At 34.5% G+C, this 21,304-nt stretch overlaps 1 protein-coding gene across 5 annotated transcripts in view; it reads right to left on the bottom strand.

Annotated features, from left to right (window-relative positions):
• Window positions 1-4,933: 4,933 nt before the first annotated feature.
• rbfox3b (RNA binding fox-1 homolog 3b) overlaps window positions 4,934-21,304 on the bottom strand; it is a 223,215-nt gene continuing 206,844 nt past the window's right edge. For 2 of the 5 annotated variants that reach the window (XM_048200620.1, XM_048200609.1), the window contains 2 exons: window positions 17,125-17,203; window positions 7,011-11,685 (listed from right to left, as the gene is read on the bottom strand). In XM_048200620.1, coding sequence (XP_048056577.1) covers window positions 11,614-11,685; window positions 17,125-17,203 — 151 coding nt within the window. In that variant the 3' untranslated portion in view covers window positions 7,011-11,613. Of the gene's footprint in view, window positions 5,099-7,010; window positions 11,939-17,124; window positions 17,204-21,304 lie in introns of those variants that run through there. The other 3 variants (XM_048200597.1, XM_048200629.1, XM_048200603.1) reach the window with 2 other exon arrangements.

Genomic DNA, 21,304 nt, shown 5'->3' on the forward strand with positions numbered 1-21,304 from the left:
AATTCTGTTATTTATGTCGTTCTACACCCGTAATGCCTTCATTCATCTTCAGAACACAAATTAAGACATTTCTGATGAAATCCGATGGCTCGGTGAGGCCTGCATTCAAAGCAATGACATTTCCTCTCTCAAGATCCATAAAAACATATTTAAATCAGTTCATGTGAGTTCAGTGGTTCTACCTTAATATTATAAAGAGACGAGAATACTTTTTGTGTGCAAAAAACAAAACAAAATGACTTTAACAATATAGTGATGGGCTGATTTCAAAACACTGCTTCAGAGCTTTACGAATCGAATCAGTGGAATTCCCAAATGATCCCCTTTGAAGAGACCCACCTTACTAAAATTTAACATAACTATATCTTCATGTATTGAATTGAATTGAAAGATGTTTCCAGAAGTTGCTGCTCTACTACATACAAGTAGAGAGGAAATTATTAAAACATTATCTGTAAAATATTGACTATTTATAGACAATATACAGACAAAATAAACTCCACCAAATGCTGAAGTAGACAAGTTTATTTATGTAATAATAATGATGAAGGTCATATTAATGGTTTAGTAATAAATATGATGTCATAATAATGATGATAATAATGTCAGAATAACAAACAGAATTTTCATCTGAGGCTTGTAGCGATAGAAGAAGAGAAAGAAAACACAAACTGATACCATCACAGATCTGTTAGGGCTTCAGAGAGACATTTTTATCTTTCAGTATTTCAACTTTAAACCTTTTTTTCAAAGATATTTTATCATTTGAATGCTTACAAAAATGAGAAAGAGATAGATTTTAAAAATCCTTACAAATAAACCTTATTGTTTTAGAACAAAATACAAGATTTTGCTGGGGTGGAGCAGAGGTATGAGGAGAGGGGGCTGATATTTACAGCACAGCAGAGATAGAAAAACAACCGTTTACCGCGGTAAAACCAAACAGATGCTCTCTCATTCACACACACACACACACACACACACACACACAGTTATTCTCTTTCTTCCTTCACCCTGGGTCAGACCTTTTAATATAATACACGTATAAGGTGAAGTGATATCTGATGTAAATATTATGAGTGTAGATGCTTCAGAATTACAATATATATGATCTATGAAAAGTATCTGAGCTTTCTGGTTAAACCAGTTTAAGCAAATCCAAATGGAATCTTTATTTTTTTTTTTATGCTGATTTTAAAGGGGTAATCTGGAATTCTGTGGAATGCATTTAAATACGGCAAAATGTGGAAAGCATCATCAAAAGAATAGAAGAGTTTAATAAACAAACAGAAATGGGATGGAGATGTGTAGAACTTTATGAGTGATGAGTGGTTATTAAACGCAAACTAAAACTATAAAATATTTTCGTTACTTGAAATGAAATAAGTGTTAACTGAAACAAGTATGTATATATATATATATATATATATATATATATATATATATATATATGACAAAAACAATAAAATTAGTCAACTTTTATTAAAAATTAAATACAATTAGTAAACTTTCCAAAATATTGATAAAAAACTATAATGTAAAATAAAAAAAGAAATGTAAAAAATAAATATTTGCTTACCTGCATGTCATTTGACCATTAACCAACAACGGAGAACCATAAATGTGAATATGTTGTTAAATTATTGAAATATTAACTTGGGTGTTCAAGTAAATATTTTAGGTCAAAGGGATTCGACTGGCAAAAAAAAAAAAAAAAGCTGTGGAATCCATGATCTAAACTGTTTATTGATCAGTAAATGTAAACGCCTTAAACTGTTCTTTTAACAGATAAAAGTCATAAAACCACATCAGAACACATTAATCTGATTTTACTTTACATTTAAAAAAAAACTAAAAACTGTAAAGATTTGGTTTAGATTAATAAAAGTGCTAAATAAAGGGACTAAATAAAGTCAACAATGTACTAAAAATGGAGAAGTTTTTCTTTCGCACTTTCCGCATATGGGGACAATGCTATCAAAATGATCCCCGTTCACACGGATCCACGAAAATGACTAAAAACGCTGTATTATTCATGCCAGGCCAGTAGATGGCGATGTCACTTTGTAAAGAAACACTATAGACTACATCCTATAGACTGAACACGTAATACGCATTATTTCACAAATTCGTTTTCACTAATTTGTGTTTTTGTCGTTTTGTAGACGATAACTGTATAGTTTTCAAAAACTTCCACTTTGAAACCTGTTTTCAAGTGTTTGCATTTTCAGACCCCCAAAACGCTGTTGTCATGTAAATGAACAGCATAAAAAGTTCTCTGTTTTTAGTTGAAAACCATGCCAACCGTTTCCTGTAGCTGCAAATAGAATTAGCTTAATATAAAAACAATGTTTGTCAATGTGTAAACATAAATGTACCAGAGGGTACAAGCTGAATGATAAAGCATGAATTAATTATGACTGGATTAAAATGGAAAAAAAAATCCACATCACACACACTCACAACACACACACACACAGCCCCTGCTCTCAACCCCCGTAACCCCGATAATAAATGTGTTATGTATGTACAAATACAACTACTGTTACACTCTTCACATATATGAATACATTCTTGAAAACATGTGGAAAGGGAAAATGTGCTTTAAAAATTCCAGCCATTTCCCCAAATAAAATTCTCTGTTCGTTACACCCCCCTCCCCCTACCTGCAGGTGTATCAAACCCCCAGAAATACTTCATACAGCTGACAAAATATACCAAAGAACAGGTTAACAGTCACTGTTTGTGTAAAACATCATTTAAAGGAAGCATTTAATGTAGGCGTAGATAAACATGTGGATATATTTGTCATATAGCACTATGATAATTCAATGAATAATACTTTTCTTTTCTCTCTCTCTCTTTTTTTTTTTAAAGTTAAATACTAGATGCATCCACGGTTTGGTTCATTTTGGCTGGAAGTTTGTCCCCTGGTTTAAGAGTAAACATCGTAATCTCACGCTTCAGTCTGGTGAGTTTCATAGACCGGAAATCACTGATCAACGTCTCTCCCGGCACAGGATCCAAACGGTGGGAACGTTTGTTTGGACGGAGCGTCGCTTTATGTTTTTGTATTAATGCACAACCATTGTTTTGCATAAGCTGTTGCATAAATATTATAAATGATTTACACAGCAATTCATTCTGCTCATGATAAATGTGGTCCTATTGTGGTAAATATAGAAACTCATCCAGAAATCTACAACTCACTGAAATGCATCGAAATAAGTGCAAATAAAAGGCATAAAATAAATGTGAAAAAAAGGCAAATAAAATGCATCATGATTAGGGGTGTAACGGTACATGTATTCGTCCCAAACCATCACGGTACAGACGTCACGGTTCGGTTCGGTTCGGTCAGACGATGAATACAGTCAGTCACAGGCGATCCACACTACAATCCAGAAGGGGGCGCTCATGGTAATGCAACGCTGTTTGCTAACCTCCAAAACAGGAAAAAGTGCAGAAGAAGAACATACGATCTAGATATGCGTGTAATTTCTCAACCTGTGTTTCAACCGCAGAAAGACATCAATAAAACAGCTTGAGAATAATATCTCACGTTTACCTCAGGCAAGTCATTTAGTGTCCGCAGCATGTTAGTTCAATAGAGAAATGAACTCTAGAGGAAGCATTTCACTAAATATATGCACTATATTGGCTTATATATTCATTATATTTACTTTACCTGTTAGCAATGTCATATGTTTAAATAAATTAGTAATGAAAACAATGTAAATTTAGGGCTGTCAACCGATTAATCGTGATTAATCGCATACAAAAAAGTCTGAGTTTGCCATAATATATGTGGGTGTACTGTGTGTAATTATTATGTATATATAAATACAAACACATTCATGTATATATTTGAGAAATATTTACAAATATATGTATTTATTTATATTTTTCTATCATTTATATTATATATAAATACAAATATTTTGTACATAAATAACATATTTCTCTTAAATATATACATTAATTTGTGTATTTATATATACATATTAATTGCACACAGTACTCACACATATATTATGCAAACTCAAACTTTATTTTGTATGCGATTAATCTTTTGACAGCCCTATGTAAATTATTATATTTCACAAATGAATTAAAGTAGAAAAATAATTGAAATACAATTGTATAATTAGAAACCGAACCGTGACTTCAATACCGAGGTACGTACAGAATTTCCAACATTACATAATAAATCATTTGCAGTGTAAAACAAATAGTCTTCTAAATGAAACATGAACGACAGAACGAATATCAATGTAAATTGTCTGTAAAACCATTCTTATGTAAATTGTTGCATTCATTTATGAATCTTAATTTGAGTTTTTGCTCCGCCCCCTCTGAACCAACACCCCCACCTCTTACTCCACTGCTGGAAAACATCGATCAGTAGTTGACATCTTTAGTTTCAGAGTCCCAACCAGGAACACCACAGGAAGTTGGTCAGCAGCGTGGCCAATCAGGAGAGTTATGACATCAGCCACAGGAAGTGAACGAGCGGCTCCACCCACATGGGATGAATCAAATCCTGAAAGTGGTCTGACTGCAATCTTTCTGCAAGAAGCGGATGAACGATGACCAATGCGGACGTGAGCTGGAGTGCAGGAAGTGGTGCCGTCCGTGTGGCGAGCCTTTCTGGGAAGTGTTGCAAAGCGACCAATCACAGAGACCACGAGGACTCCACCCACAGGAAACACAATTGTCATGCAGCCTTCAGCTTGTTTTGACTCCTCCCGTCATATATTGTCTCTGATTGGTGGATGATGTTGTGGGCGGGGCTGTAGCATGAGGATCCCTGCACTGTCATATCAGTGTTAGTTTACTGTCCATCTCTGACTCGCACACGTCTCTGCTCCCTCAATGAACGCTAACATATAGAAAAATAAAATGTTTTTGGATGTGTTTTCTTCTTTCTTTCTAAACTGTTTTATATTCTTGTCCTTTATGTTCTCCACTGGCACACGACACACACTTTTCTTCGTTCTCCTCTGGTTTTCCTTTTCTCATGATGGTCCTTGCTGTCCTGAAGTGCTCATTTCAGATCTCTCGCTCTTTCTGTTTTTTTTTTCTTTCGCTGTATTTACTGAAAAAGCAGAAGCAGATGGATGAGCATTAATGCAATGATTATTGCTGTTTCATATTTCAGTTTTAGGGTGAAATTTACAGCAGCCCCAAAAAGTGTTTGGACCAAGTGTGCGGCACGCGTCCTGAAAAGTGAAGCCAAGACATTTTGATTGCCCCCTGGTGGCTGGCTGCAGTATTGGTCATAAACCCCGCCCTGTCCATGTAGTCGAACTAAAAACAAAAAAGAAATTACGCTTCAAAAATTAGTTAGTTTTTCCAATAAGTTTGATTTTAGTTAGTTATTTGATGTTATAAAAAATGGGTGTAATGTCATGATTCACAGCTGTGCTTGTGATTGAGGGGCCGTTTACACACCACCATTTAACTAAAAATTGAAAAAAAAAGTTTTTGAAAATTACACCATTATTGTCTCTATGTAAACTACAAGAATGTGTAAAAACGGTGACGTCATGTGCATGCATATTACTTGCTCAGTCTATATGCGCATAGTTTTTTTTTTTTTTTTTTTTTTTAAAAAGTGCCATCGCCATCTACTGGCCTGGCATGAATACTACAGCATTTTAGTAATTTTCACGGATCCGTATGAACAGGGATCGTTTTGATAACATTGTCGCCTGTATGCAAAAAAACTCAAATAAAAAACATTTCTGTTTTTAGTACATCATTGTCGTGTAAATGTACCCCGACGGGACCTTGATATCGCGGCTCCACCTCAGGATCCCTATTGTGCAGACTCAGGCTCCAAACAATGTAATGGGCAATAATGGTTTCTGGGATATTCTGGCTGCATTTTTCTACAGTGGAAGGATGTGGAGACACATCACCTATCCTTTTTTTTTTTTTTTTTTTTTTTTTTACAGTCTATGGTTTGGACAAACTTATAGAGGGGAAAAAGATGGTGACGATTCTCGGGGCCCCCAGCTTTCAGGGAGGCCCCCGAAAATTCAATCGAGGGAGTTCACCACCTGTGATGTGATTTCAAAGGAGAAGGAACCTCCAACCCCAGCTTAGCTACGGCCCTGTTTGTTACACATAAAAAAGAAATCTGATGCCGTTAAACATGGTTAAACAAATCAAGTTTTGAATCAAAATCTGAATGTTATTGAAATAAATGTCAACGTTTTTATGGAGATTATAAATGAAAAATAACTTTATAATAATATTTTCTTTTTCTTTTCAGACACAAATCATACAAAAAACAAAAAAAAAATGCAATAAAAATAGTATTAATAATAGTCATTCTTAATCAATGTTGTTTGTTTTCTTGTTTTAAGCAAACATAGATATAATATAATTACAAATCCATATATATGTGTATTAAAACACTTAGGAAGAGAATCATACATGTATTTACAAACTTTTTTGATTGTTTTTAAGAATCTAACAAAAATTTGTGAGGTTGATGAAAAAAAATTGCTTCTCTTGTACATTTAACTCATTTGAAAGGATGTTTAAACATTATATTTTTTTACAGTCTATAATTTTAATCGGAAAACAAGATAAAATACCATTTTTAAATGACATAAGGGCAAGAGAAGTTATCCTTTAGTCATGGGTATATTGTATAACAAAATATCAAAGCAAGTGTAATGTATTTTAAAGAATGACAAAATAAGCAAAAAGCACAGCATTTCTTAAACATTGTTTAAAAGCCATTGCAATGTGTCCAAATAAGTTTTTGGAGCCGCTGTATTTTATATACTAGATTGTCACCAACTTGACAATTATACAAATCATCCTTTTATATATATATATATATATATATATATATATATATATATATATATATATATATATATATATATATATAAATCAACAATTGACATTTTCATGTTTACAGGACACAGTTGAACATGATTTATGATTTTAAAATATAATAAATATATATTATATAGGCAAGAGACCCCAGCTCATGTAAGTTCTTTATTTTATGTAGACATATTCATGAATTATAATGAACTGTATATATAAACATCAAATATCATTTTCATGGGCAAAAAGACCACATCATATACAGTGTTGAATATATCAAACCAAAGTACTTTTGACAAAACCCTCAGACAAAAACAAACAAAGGAAAAATAAATGACATAGAATTTAAAATATTATTTTCAGACACATAAAATCCACTATATATGTGTATTGAAATGCTTAGGAAGATATAAGTATATATATATACATGTATTTACAAACTTTTTGCTTTTTTTTTTTTTTAACCGTGTCTTTTATTTTTTTGCTTAAACAGCAGGTAAACACGCTGGTCTGAATGAGTCGAGACCTGAAGATTTCATAGATGTGAGTAATATTCATATCAATCCTTGTGCTGATATGTTGACTTTATGAGCTGCAGAATAACTATACGGTGTATTAAAAGAGCTCATATGACCCCTCATGTGATTAACAATACAGTATATCAAAACAATAAGCAAATACATGTTGTGTGTAATTTAAACTCATCTGCTGGTTCTTTGTACATTAATGTGAGTCGACACAGTGGAAATAAACAACAATTCACATCTTTCACATCTACAGAGGCTCTTTCTTGTTGAACATCAGCAGCAGCAGCAGCATTAACAGGTCAAAGCAGAATAAAAGTGGAGGAAATACAGAGAGGAAAACAGACAGCAGCTGTTGAGAATTAAATACACCGTAATTCAGGGCAAAAACATGTTTTATACTAGATTGTAAACTATTCTTTTACACTTTAATGCAATTTCCCATCAGAGAAGATTTCTTATATAGATTTAGACCAAAGTGTTTCCCTTTTAAAAAGAAGTTTTATAGAGCAAAAAAAAAAAAAAAAAGGTTTCAGTCTTGCTCTTTGGTTGGTCATAAACTGACCCAGCCCTTAACGTCTGAAAATATGCAAACCGAAAATTGTCAAGAGCTCTCTCAAAATGGCAAGCTAAACCCCTGAATATCATAAAAACAAACAAACATAAAACAATGTTAATGCTATGTAAACGGGGTCAAACAGACAGCATCTGCTCACATCTGTTTACACCTCTGTGCTCTGGCTGACAGAAATAACATAATTATAAAGGAATGCGACTTTAAGAGATGCGAAAATCTGCAGCAGATTTGACAAAAAATAATTGAAATAAGATGTTCTTAACACTCTTAAAAGTTCTTTATTGGCATCGATTAGAGCTGCACAATTAATAGTAAAAAGATTGCGATCTCGATTCAAACACCTACGCAATCTTATTTATTAATGACAATGATTCACCCTTGTCTACAAAATCATAACAGAACATTCAAATCTGTGTTCGTGCTGCAGTCAGAGAGAGCAGTTTTGAACCACACAGTAGTTATTTCAAATATTCAAATTATCACAGAAGTACTGAGATATAAGTTTAAATTTAGGATATAAACATTGATGTCTATGATAGTGATCAAAATAGAGCAAACCACCTTTTTGAAACTAACTTGGCGCTTCAAATAACGGTTGTATCAATTACATCTTAAGCCACTAGGTGGCGACAAGGGACTGTTAAAAATGTATGTCATTGAATCATTCATTCAAAAGATTTGTTCAAAAACACTGATTCCAGCAATGAAACAAGTTTATTAATGAGTCTTTGAATGAATTCCTTTTTTTTAAATAATTCATTCAAATTAATAAAAATTTTTCCAGCAATTATTATTTTTTTAGAACCTCTTGTAAATAACATGGTATGTTCAGAATTGTAGGAGAATCGTGATCTCTATTTGAATCCAAAAAATCGTGATTCTCCAGAATCGTGCAGCTCTATCATTGCTGGCGCCATAAAGAACCTTTAACATCCATGGAATCTTTCCATTCCACAAAAGGTTCTTTATAGTGGAAAGAATTAGATTTTTAAAATGTTCTTCACACTAAGAAAAACAAAATGGCTCTTTTAAGTACTGTTGACTGAAAGGTTCTTTGAGGATCCTAAAATGGTTCTTCCCTCGAGGCTTTCGCACGGGAGGAACATTTTCATAGTCCCTATAGCTAACTGTTGACAGAAGTACCCACTTTTTACCGTGTTCTCACCACAGGAACTGGGAATGATTTTAGTTATAGGAACGCCTTTTGGGGGAACTAAATTAGCTCCTATTCAGAGTAGGGTCAAAGACTATAGATATAGACTGTTGGTTCACTCCTATTACTTATGAATGGGAGAAACTGCAATGCGCAATATGGCGGAATACGTCCCACCTTCTAAGTAAAAGAGTCAATCGCTGATTAATAAAGTCATTGCGTCATTGCAGCTGCCGTTAGAAGCTCCAATTCCAATTGAAACCTGAGACTTGCGCTTAGGACTGCACATGCGCATTGGCTCATCTAGCCTGGAAAATACACCTTTTTAATGCTATTTGAGCATAAGAAACAACATTTATGGGACAGTTCATGTCAGATTTTGTTGCTGATTTGAAATACATTATTTAATTGTGAGTTCGCCAATCGGTTTTTGAGATTTCAGGATTCCCCCATTCAAAGATAGGACTTGGTCTTGGATGCCCAAAATAGCTGCCCGGAGGCATTGCAAATATGGCCGAACACGTGCCATATGAACTACCAGCACCCGCCATTTTAAAAAGGCATGTAAAAACACAGTTTACATATACTTTCTCCATGAACATGGGAAAAAGTGATATATGGACCGACGCCGAAGTCCAGGCACTTCTCAACCTTTACGCTATGGAGTTGTTGGATGTTTTTTTAATGCCGCAGGTAAATGACATCGCTGCCGGTCGGCTTACGACACTTCAGAGTTCCTACTGGCGGTGCGAATGCAACCAGGAAAACGGCCCTAGGGGAAATTTAGTTCTTGGGGGAACGACCTGGTGGCTAGTTCCTATAACAACCCAGTGCGAAAGCCCTTTATGACATCACGGTGAAAACTCCATTTCGGAATATTTATTTTTAAGAGTGAAAGAATCTGCTGATATGCTTGTGTGTAAACATTGTTAACTTTACCTACACTTATTTTAAGCCTAAAGTATAAATGTATCGCAGCACTCAAAGTTCAATCTCATTAAAGATCGAGCCCTAATTACATGAATCAAATCACATCTTTCACAGCACATGTAAGTTATATTAGTCTGAAGCATCATAACATTTGAACTCAGAACTGTAATGTTGAGAGTTTCCACCTTAATTCTTCTAAATGTCACACGAATTAAGGTCTCATGTAAAGTGTGTATTGCGCTCGCGCTGATCTCGTTCACATTTAATCATTAATTCATCCAGATTGAAGGTCTGGAGTGAACCTTCTTAAGACATCTGATGAAGACTAGAAAGTCTCAGCAGACAGATGCTCTCCTCACGTCTCCCTACATCACTTTTCCTGCTTTCTCTGTCTCTTTATGCTCTGCTGTATATCTCAGTGTGTTTTTCTAAATCTATCCATTTCCCCTTGTGTTCCTGTACATCTTTATTTGTGTACCTCCCCATGTCCCCTTATTTTCTTAAATCTAATTATTATTCTTAATTTCTCTCATATATCAGCCTAAACCTCCCCATGTCTCCCAATAAAAGTCTATTTATTATTATTTTTTAAACTTCTCTGTATATCCAAAATCTCCCCATGTCTTAATAAATCTCTTCAAGTTTTCTTAAAGGCCTGGTTCACCCAAAAATGAAAATTGTCCCATGATTTACTCACCCTCAAACCATCCTAGGTGCAGTGTTGGGGGTAACGCATTACAAGTAACTCCTGCGTCATTCGTAGGATCCGCCGTTTGCCGGAAGCTAGTTATTTTAGACTATAAAGTTTTAAATATGGATATTTTTTTCTATTTATGGGCTTTTTGTGCCTTTATTCAGACAGTACAGTAGAGAGCAGACAGGAAAGTATTAGGCAGAGAGAGGGGGTAAGATCGGCAAAGGACCTCGAGACGGGTTATTTATAAACAACTCTATATTTCTAACTGTGTTCGTCTAAAAGAAGATATTCATATACACCTCGGATGGCTTGAGGGTGAGTAAATCATGGGATAATTTTCATTTTTGGGTGAACTATCCTTTTAAATCTAACCATTTCTCCATTTATATATATTTTTAAAATCTCCTTTCTGTCTACATATTGCTCCCAAAGTCTCTTTGTTAACCTATAAAAATCCTTTGAATATCATATGACGGTTTAATCTTTAATATATTAATGTATGTGTACAGACACATTCAGCATTAGTTAGTGTGAGTTAGACCTGTCCACTGTGTACAGAGGTAAATCTGTTAGTGCAAACGTGACAAACCCTCTCATATCTGGAACAACATGCATAGAAACCCTTCAAATAAAAGACCAGCAACTAAACAAGATGAGCTTATTCATACAGACCACAGAGACTAGTAGACTAGAGTATGCTGGCGATATCTGGTGAGATACAGTGAATCTGAATGTCTGCTGGGACGGTTGTGTGTTCAGAGAAAAGTTGAAGAGAGTCCTGAGATATTTTTGTCTCATGTCTGAATTCACACTAGCAGCTTATATACATGATAAACCCGATAAAATGATCAATGATGGAACAAAAACCCAAGCCAAACATCTAAATAGCTTCAGTTCTTCCCTTTTTAACAAGCTTTTGCAGACCAAACAAAAAAAGGAAACATTTCCATGTCTGAAAGAAAAAAAAAAAAAAAAAAAGTAAATCCACATTTACGAGCTGCTCTTCTGATTTTCCCATTGATTTCCACAACGTCCACAGAGTTGTCGTCGGGATGAGGTCATCGGGTGACCTGGAAGCATTTTAGTAAATCGTACTCCGTGTAGCAGAGCGAGTCTAGTGGTTTTGAGTGTTAGTTTGCGTAATCAGTGGTTTAGTCTCTCTAGTAGGGCGTGAAGCGGCTGTAGCCTCCTCTGTACAGGCTCGCCTGCAACATCAAAGATGACAGAGCACCAATCAGAGTCAAGCTGGTGGCCACGGCAACGACGGAAACTCCAGCTCCCTCAAATTTCCTTCCTTTAGAACAGAGTGTAATAGTAGGGTTCCATAAGTAAAAATCCCATTCATTTTCTCTATAGGGGTATTGACTGGGGCAGTACCCAAAAAAAGGACAGTGTTGTATACCTTATTTAGAGTAGTAATATGTACCCTTACAGTGTGTGCACACCAAAAAGCGAAGCAAATTATTTGCCTAAATTACTTGTGGGATCACTTGTTTTTCACGGCACTCATGTGAATAAAAACATAAGCGATGAGGAGTGTCTTAACGTACATCAACAACAGCATTTCTTTCTGCCATTTTTTCCGTCATAGAGATAACTACTATTGCTGCTCTGTACCAATGTCCCTTTAAGACAAATCATTTCACTCGTCGGCTAACTTTGAAAGGCCTTCAAGTACAGCATTCAAGTGCAGCTCCTATCTCTTTGAATGGGGAAACATCAAATTCTCCAAAGCTGTTTGCCAATGCTTTCGATTAAATCTCATATTTGAAATCACCAATGAAATCTGACAACAACTGTCTTAAAATTTTGTTTCTAAACGCTCAAATCATGGCAAAAAAATTTATTTTTCAGGCTGAATCAAGCTAATGCGCATGCGCAGTCCTAAGTGCGCATCTCTATAGGAAACGCTGGTCTGACTGTTTCTACAGGAACCAGAGCTTCTAACGGCTGCTGCAGTGACGCGATGACTTTACCAATCGGCGATTGGCTCTTATTTAGAAGGCGGGACTTATTCCGCCATATTCGTTTGCAATAAGACAAACCAGATTCAAATTGCCCGGCAAATTTGTAAAGCAAAGAAAAATCATTTCTAGCTGATCAACATTATGAAAACTGTTGAAACCTTTAGGAACTTCAAAAGATAAAACAGCGAAACTCCTAATATTACTTCCAATATTTCCAAATTATGTTCATTTTCATAGAGTGGGCCAATATCGTGACGATTATTTAAAATCAATCGGGAGAAGCAGATATCGTTATCGTGATTAAAATACGATTAATCGTGCAGCCCTAATTTAATTTAATTTGACTTGACATTTGATATTCAACAGTATTCTTGACATTTATTCAACAGTGCTTTTGATCTGCCTGCATTGACACTATTCTTTAAAAGGAAAAATTATATACCAATTATCAATGTAAAGCTGCTTTGACACAATTTGCATTGTAAAAAGCGCTATATAAATAAGGGTGACTTGACTTGACTTGACTTGATTGTGCGTTTCACTTTCTCCCATTCAAAACAATACAAGTGACGCATCTTGTGTTATTCTATAGTCTTTGTCTGTACCTGTTGTGGAAGTCCCAAATATGCCAGACAGCCAAATGCAGATGTGTCTGGGTTCGAATTCGCATCTTTGCATTGATTTGATTGACATATGTAATCTACTCGCGCAAATAATTAAATTGCACTTTTGATGTACACACACTATTAGGGTGCTACTATGGATTTTCAGGGGTAAATAAGGTATAAAAAGTTGTCCCTGTATGGGTACTGCCCAAGTGAAAAGCTTATTGTACCCCTAAAGGTACAAGTTTTCACACATTTTTCTGAGAGTTGAACCCATGATTCTGCAAAGAAATCTCCAATAATGGACCCTTTTCACATTTCCGGGGTTCTCAGAAGCGGAAGTCGTAATATTGTGTGTACTTCTAGGTAATAACAACAAATATCATTTTTGTGTTTCCATTTTTGCCAATAACAAAAGAAAAAAATCCACGATAGCTTTCCACAGAGAGAGAAAAAAAGGCGAGAGATTGATCAACGTTTGTCAGAATCGTGCCAAAAGAACTGTTTAATATGAAAGCCCATTTCCGCCACATAAGAAAAGAATTGACAGTCAAAAAGTCAAAATGACGACATAAGTCAGTTATGAGGAAAAAAGGTCAAAATTGACACACCAAGCCAAAAACTATGACGTCAATTGTCAATTATAATTTATCAGAGCAGGATTTTTTTCTTATGTGGCAGAAAGGGCTTTCATACTGTAGTGCTTGATTTTCAAATACTTATTTTGATTCCAATCAAAGTTTGTGGTTCATGACTTATGACTCTATAATGAAGACTTTCTCCTATAGGGAAAATGAATGAGAAAAGTGGGTGGCTCTGTTGCACTTTAATTCCACTCAGGCCATAACAGCATTGATTTAACGTGTGTGTGTGTGTGTGTGTGTGTGTGTTCCCTAATGCTGATGCAGACAGAATTGAAAAGCAATAAAATTCAGATTTTGAACTATGAGAACTCTGATTTAGAAAACTTCTCTCTTCTTCACTTTAATAATCGTGAGATCAAGAGGTTGTGCGGCCCATGGAGGGATCAGCATGTTTTTTTTTTGGTATCTCATTACAGAGACACTAACTAGCAATTTCACTAACGCTCCATCTGGTTCGTATTGTGCAGAAATGGCATCGGTCGCCTTTGAAAGCATTATAGACCTCAATCTACGATACATCAAATTAATGTCGATGCTGTTCAAAGTACAATTATTCTCTTTAAAGTTTAGCACGTAGAAAGCTTGCAGGCGTCGGAGCGAGCGATGGTCTTCGAACACGCTCCTGTGATACCGGACTGTACGCGTAATTTACACCCAGACCTTCAAAGGATAATTCTCCCTAATTTAAGGGGGAATCCGCTCGCTGGTTTGGGTGGAAGCCTTCTGCTATTTCATGACGCTGGGAAAACCAGCAAAGAGAATTTAATGCAACCTCAGAGGAACTAATTATTAAAAGCAAAAAGCTCTCCCATCTCGCGCCGGCGCGTTAATCAGTTATGATGAAAGAGCCAAAAACCAAAGTGCTCTTTCTCAGACAGATGAGGGATCGTTTGATTACTCTGTAAATCTGGAGTTCTCAGGTTCTTCTGCATCAGTACTCAAACACACACTCACACACAGAAACGGACAAGTTGGGTCTGTTCCAGAACATAGTGAGCTCCCTAACTAGACATCATAGAGGTGCTTCAAAATAACTTAAAGGCCTGCACAAAGTGACTTTTTCTTCAGTAGTTTTGTCTTGTTGTCTAGTACGAATATCTAAACATTCTTAAACCAAGAACAGTGTTTATTTATATACTATTACAGTATATATTGACATTCTGAAATAGCATTTATTTAATCTTAGTTTAAGTTTTAGTAATTGTATTATGTGCTGTTGTTGTTGTAAATTTCTATTTACCTCCAATTTATTTTTTATTTGTTTTAGTTTGAGTCATTTCAGTACTTAGTTAGTAGCCAATGCAAGATTTCTATTTTTTTTCCTTTTTAGTTTTTCACTTTTTCCATCTAATATTTGTTTTATTTTATTTCAGTTTTGTTGCATTACCAAATATGATTTTAATAGTATAGTTAACAAAGTTTTCTTCATCTAAATTCATTTATATTTTATTTTAGATTTATTTAAATGACAAAAAACTAATTGTTATAGTTTAGTTAACAATAATTTAAGTTTTTCTAATAATTTCATTTATATTTTACTTTATTTCATCTGTATTCCAATTACCAAAAATTATTTTTAAGTTTAGTTAACAATAAGTTTAAGTTTTTCCAATAATTTAATTTATATTTTACTTTATTTCAGCTGTATTTTAATTACCAAAACAATTTGTAATAACTTAGTTGACAATAAGTTTGTTTTTCATCTTATATAATTTATATTTCATTATTTCAGATTTATTTCAATTACAAAAACAAATTTTTATAGTTAACATTAAGTTTAAGTTTTGCATATAATTTAATTTATATTTTATTTAATTTTATTTTATATCAGCTGTATTTCAATAATAAAAAATATTTTTAACAGTTAACAATAAGTTTTGAAATTTTATTTTATTTCAATTACTAAAAAAATTTTGAATGCATTTCGACATTTTTTTTTTTTTTTTTTTAATGGACTAATCAAAATTAAGTGACAAAAATGTCTGCCAATGGGTTAAGAAAATAAACTTAATTAAAAGGGGGGGAAAAAAATAAAATTCTGAGCCCTTCGGCAGATAATTGTTCTCATTTTAAGCATAATCTCACTTGATTTAGATCATTTTTATTTTGTTGTTTTGCTTCTTGAGTAAACGCATCTTGATTTAAGAATGTTCAGATATTTACAATGAAACGCAAGTCAAAAAATACTGAGGAACAAATTCAACTTTGTGAATGAACTGCATCAAAAATATCCATCAAAATTGGTGGACAAACACAGAGAAACTGATTATAAATACCATTAAATATACCAAATGCCAACAATAAAAAGCTCAATCTAAGAAAAAAACCCCACAATTTTAAAGGTGCTGATTCAAATTGTGATTGATTCAAAAAGTGTGTGCTCTGTCTAGTTGTTTTCAATGCTGTCAAGCTGTCTTTGTAAGCACTAGACAGGCAGCTCACTATGTTTTGGAACAGAGCCGCTGACGGGGCTTTTGGTCTCCGTGATGGGGTCATTTTTCTCACTGTTGAGGAAGAAACAAGGAAGGAAATTTGCAGGGAAGCAGGAATTAAGGAAAAGCGTACAGGCACAGTCTTAATTAAGTAAATGAAGAGAGTTTCAAACAAAGCGTCTTAATTAATGAAAGCTTTTAGCTAGCAGCTGCACCGGGGAACTGTTTACTGCTTTTTTTTTCTTTCTTTCTTATTTGGTTTTAATTTATTTAGCTGACGTCCTCGTTCGTTGAGAAATTGCATGCATGCCGGAGTGCCAAATAAGAGTCGTTTTTCTTTTCTTTCTGATAGAGAGAGGTGGTTGAAAATGAACCATCCGTCCTTTAGTCAAGTCTGTCCCACGGCACACTGCTGCATGCGTTACATGCTCGTTAATTTGGGGGAAATAGAGAGCGAACGACGCAGCGGAGAAGAGACGAGCTCTCCTCACTCTGACGGCCCATTAGTGCCTTCATCTTTGATGTTAGCTGCAAACGCTAGCTAAAAACAGACATTAACCGACTGACTTCCTCTCGCCAGGGAGCGTGGCATGGAAAAAACGTCTCACAGAAACACAATCCTGGCTCATATCCGATGGAAAATATGTGGTCCGTAATCATGGGAAACAGTTCTTAAGACAATTTTGACAGAGTGCATAATGAGTTTGAGGTGTTTGTTTTTGACTCTTCTGGATTTATCTTACCATGGTCCCCACGCTGTATGTGGCCGCCGGGCCGATGGTGTGGTGATATGGGTCAGTAGTTGCATAGACTCTCCCATAACTGCAGAAACATGAATCAAGAGATGCTTTAATATGTATAAAAAATCAATATATTAAAAACATGTATACAAATTTACCCTAAATCTATAGTGCAAACAAAAATGTGAGACACAAATCTCCCATTTTCTGAAGCAACCATGTAATTCTAGCTTGCTTCTTCAAGTCTTTGAACTGTTTATCGTGACTCGTGTGTTTCACGGGACTCGTACCCGAGCACGCGGCATCATAAGTGTACCAGGTGAGTTAGCGAGCAAGTTTACTTTGTAAGAAAAGTTATACATATGTCTCAGTGTGTTCCAAAACCTTGTGAGCTCCCTAAGTAGGCAGCATTCCAAGACTTCAGAAAGAACTCAAAGGCTTCTAAGAGAAATGTTTTAGCCAATTGTTTTCAGTATTTTTGTCTTGTTTTCTAGTATAAATATACAGTAATGTAAGAAAAGCCATACATATGGAGCTGATTATGTGGTGCAAAAATTAATTTTCAAATCATGCATGACGGTAAAAGTGTTTTGTGGTCATGACATAACCCTGATAGCAACATAGTGGCGGCCCAGATCCGGCCCACATCTGGTCCACACTATGTTGCTGTCTGGGAACATTATGCATGAGAATAATTCTTTATTAATCGATAATCTTCCCCTGTAATCATGATTTGTGTGAGAAGGAATAAAAGTTGTTGGTGTTTCACTTGTGTTTATTTCAGCTGAAAACTGCCTGTAAACCTTAATGCTCAAGATAATTAATTAGTTTGCGTAGGACAAACTTAAATTAAATAAATTAAACGAACACTTTTATGAGTATTTAGCTCTTTTTTTCCTTTTTCAAGTTCGCAGAACTGATATAATTTAAGTACTGTACTGTACTGTTTTATTGTTTTGAGTTTTATGAACTTGTTTCTTTTCATTTAGACAAACTTAACTGAAACTGGACTGGGATTTCTTTTTCCCAGCATGCTTTGCCCATGGCACTCGAAAGTGAGAGTAAATGCTTAAATTAAGTGTTATATAATGTTTTTTGTTTATTAATATTAATGATTAATGTTAAGTGGGAGATTTAGTAGTGATTACTGTTTTGTTATGCTAAGAAGGGTTTCTGTTAATGTGGGTTTTTGGAGAGTTACCATCAGAGTGAGGAGCATAGTGGCACATGTGGCTTGGTTTGAGAGCATGTTCAATGCTTTATATTGCTGTACTCATTCAGCAAGTGCTATACCATGCTATTGTTAATATGTTTACAAATTAGCAAGTTAGCATTTTCTGAATTAGCATGATATTAGTTTACACTAATAAAAAAAAGTTAAATGTATGAATGTGTACTCAAAATGTATGAGTACAAAATAAAAATCTGACAGTTCTGTTCACTTAAACTTTGAAATTCTTAACTTAATTTTTTTGAAGCAACTCAAAGTTTTGCCAACTTATTCAGGCTTGCAATTTCATTGTGTATTAAAGTCTTGTTTGCTTTTAGCGTTTTTGTTTGTTTGTTTTTGCATAAGAGAAACTTCCTGCCGAACAGCCCTCAAACTATTTTGGGTTACACTTTATTTCAATGGTCCACATTAGACATTCTACTATCTATAAGCAACTTATCAACTACCCCTCATTAGAGTATTAGTAGACTGTTAGGGTTAGGTGTTAGGATTCAAGTTAGAATAAGATAAAATTATCAATAGAATGTCTGTTGAGTATGTAAGCTTGTTTCCGCCATGAAACAAAAAATAAAAAAAGGTATTTGCAACTAACTCGCAATTCTGACTTTTTTTCTCATAATTGTGAGATATAAACTCAATTGTGAGTTATAAAGTCAGAATTGTAATTTATTCTGACATTACATTTTATATGATTAAAGTTGACTTTGGCATGCTTAAAGGTGCCCTAGAATCAAAAATTGAATTTACCTTGGCATAGTTGAATAACAAGAGTTCAGTACATGGAAATGACATACAGTGAGTCTCAAACTCCATTGTTTCCTCCTCCTTATATAAATCTCATTTGTTTAAAAGACCTCCTGAAGAACAGGCGAATCTTAACATGACACGACTGTTACGTAACAGTCGGGATCATTAATATGTACGACCCCAATATTTGCATATGGCCAGCCCATGTTCAAGCCATTAAACAAGGGCAGCCAGTATTAACGTCTGGATCTGTGCACAGCTGAATCATCAGACTAGGTAAGCAAGCAAGAACAATAGTGAAAAATGGCAGATGGAGCAATAATAACTGACATGATCCATGATATCATGATATTTTTAGTGATATTTGTAAACTGTCTTTCTAAAGGTTTCATTAGCATGTTGCTAATGTACTGTTAAATGTGGTTAAAGTTACCATCGTTTCTTACTGTATTCACGGAGACAAGACTGTCATTATTTTCATTTTTAAACACAGATTTTAGCTCCAACCTGAGTCAAACACACCTGAACCAGCTAATCATGGTGTTCAGGGCTGCTTGATAATTACAGACAGGTGTGTTGGAGCAGGGTTGGAACTGAAATCTGCAGGGCGGTAGCTCTCCAGGAGCAAGGTTAGACACCCCTGGTCTACTAATACTAATGACTGATAGTTGACATGTAGTTGCAACGTTACTCATAGTTAGTAGAATGTCTAAAGTGGCCCATCAAAACCCAACCCAATTTTGTGTTGACTTTTTTATATTTCCAAGAAAAACTTTCAGGTAGATGACAAGAAGAAAGAATAAAACAAATTAAGCACAAGAGCAAAAGAATGGCTGAAAAGAGGGAAAGAAAGACTGCGGTGTGTGAAAGCGAAGAGAACGAGATGCCGCCGCAGGCTTCGTGTCGCGTTGCTGGTTTGGAACTAATCCTCCACAGGAAGGACAACACGTGTCATTTCCTTTCATTTATATTACGCATATTCCACTCTCTGCTTCTTCTCCACATACAGCTTGCAAATGAAGGTCTGCAGAGAGCAGATAAGAGAACACAAGCCTTCGGCCGCGGGCAACAACTCGAACAGAGGGCGAGAGAGAAAAGGGCAGCTTTACCGTAAGAGATATATATGTGCTTTAATGTGTGTGTGTGTGTGTGTGTGTGTGTGTGTGTGTGTGTGTGTGTGTGTGTGTGTGTGTGAAACTGGACGATGAGTGTGCTGACTCAGTCTGGATTGGCAAGAAACCTGCTTTGAAAGCACAACACTGACTTCACCACACCGCAAAACATCATTTCAGTAATCGCTATAATTAGTATTATTGTCTTGTTTTCCTGTAAAAATATCCAAACGTCCTTTAAAGCAATATAAATTTACGTGAAAAGCAAAAGTTAAATTAAAACTGTTATGCGGTTTCAGAGAAGGGTCTTGAATTACGTTCACTTCTCTTCCTCATTAGCAAATGGCTGCCTCACTCAGACTTATTCCCCTTATGTGAATTAAAGCTATAAAACTATATATATATATATATATATATAACAACTTAAACTTAAATGCTAATTAGAAATGTTGTTGTTGTTATTATTGTAGTAGCGAAATACGTTTAAGTACTAAAATGACTAAAAGTAAAATAATTATAAAAGAAATATTAAAATAACAAAAATAAACCAAAAAAATATGAAAATGACTAAAACTTAAATTAAAATCTAAAATAAAAACTAATTATTTTAATATATACTCAAAACATTAGTAAAATACTATAATAGTATAATTTAAAATAAGAAAATTACTAAAACTAAAATAAAAAATGAAAATAAATGCTAATTATATTAGTAAATACAAAAATATTAATAAAATATTAATAGTATAATTTTACATAAAGAAATTACTAAATCTGAAATGAAAAATGAAAATATAAAATAAAGGCTAATTATATTAATAAGTACTAAAACATGAATAAAATACTATTAGTATAATTTTACATAAGAAAATTACTAAGACTGAAATGAAAAATGAAAACAGAAAATATAAAAATGAAATCAAATTCTACAATTACTAAATCTAACACTTTACTTTAATACTGTAAAAAAAAAAAAAAACTTTTCAGTGATTTACTCATCTGCCACAATAACAACAACATCTTTTTCTCATAATCTTCTCATCAGGAATCTTCAGCAAAAGTCTCCATTTCATCTTCATCTCATCTCTTTGGT

This window comes from Megalobrama amblycephala, linkage group LG1, assembly GCF_018812025.1.
Source record: "Megalobrama amblycephala isolate DHTTF-2021 linkage group LG1, ASM1881202v1, whole genome shotgun sequence".
In the NCBI taxonomy this organism is placed as follows: Eukaryota; Metazoa; Chordata; class Actinopteri; order Cypriniformes; family Xenocyprididae; genus Megalobrama; species Megalobrama amblycephala.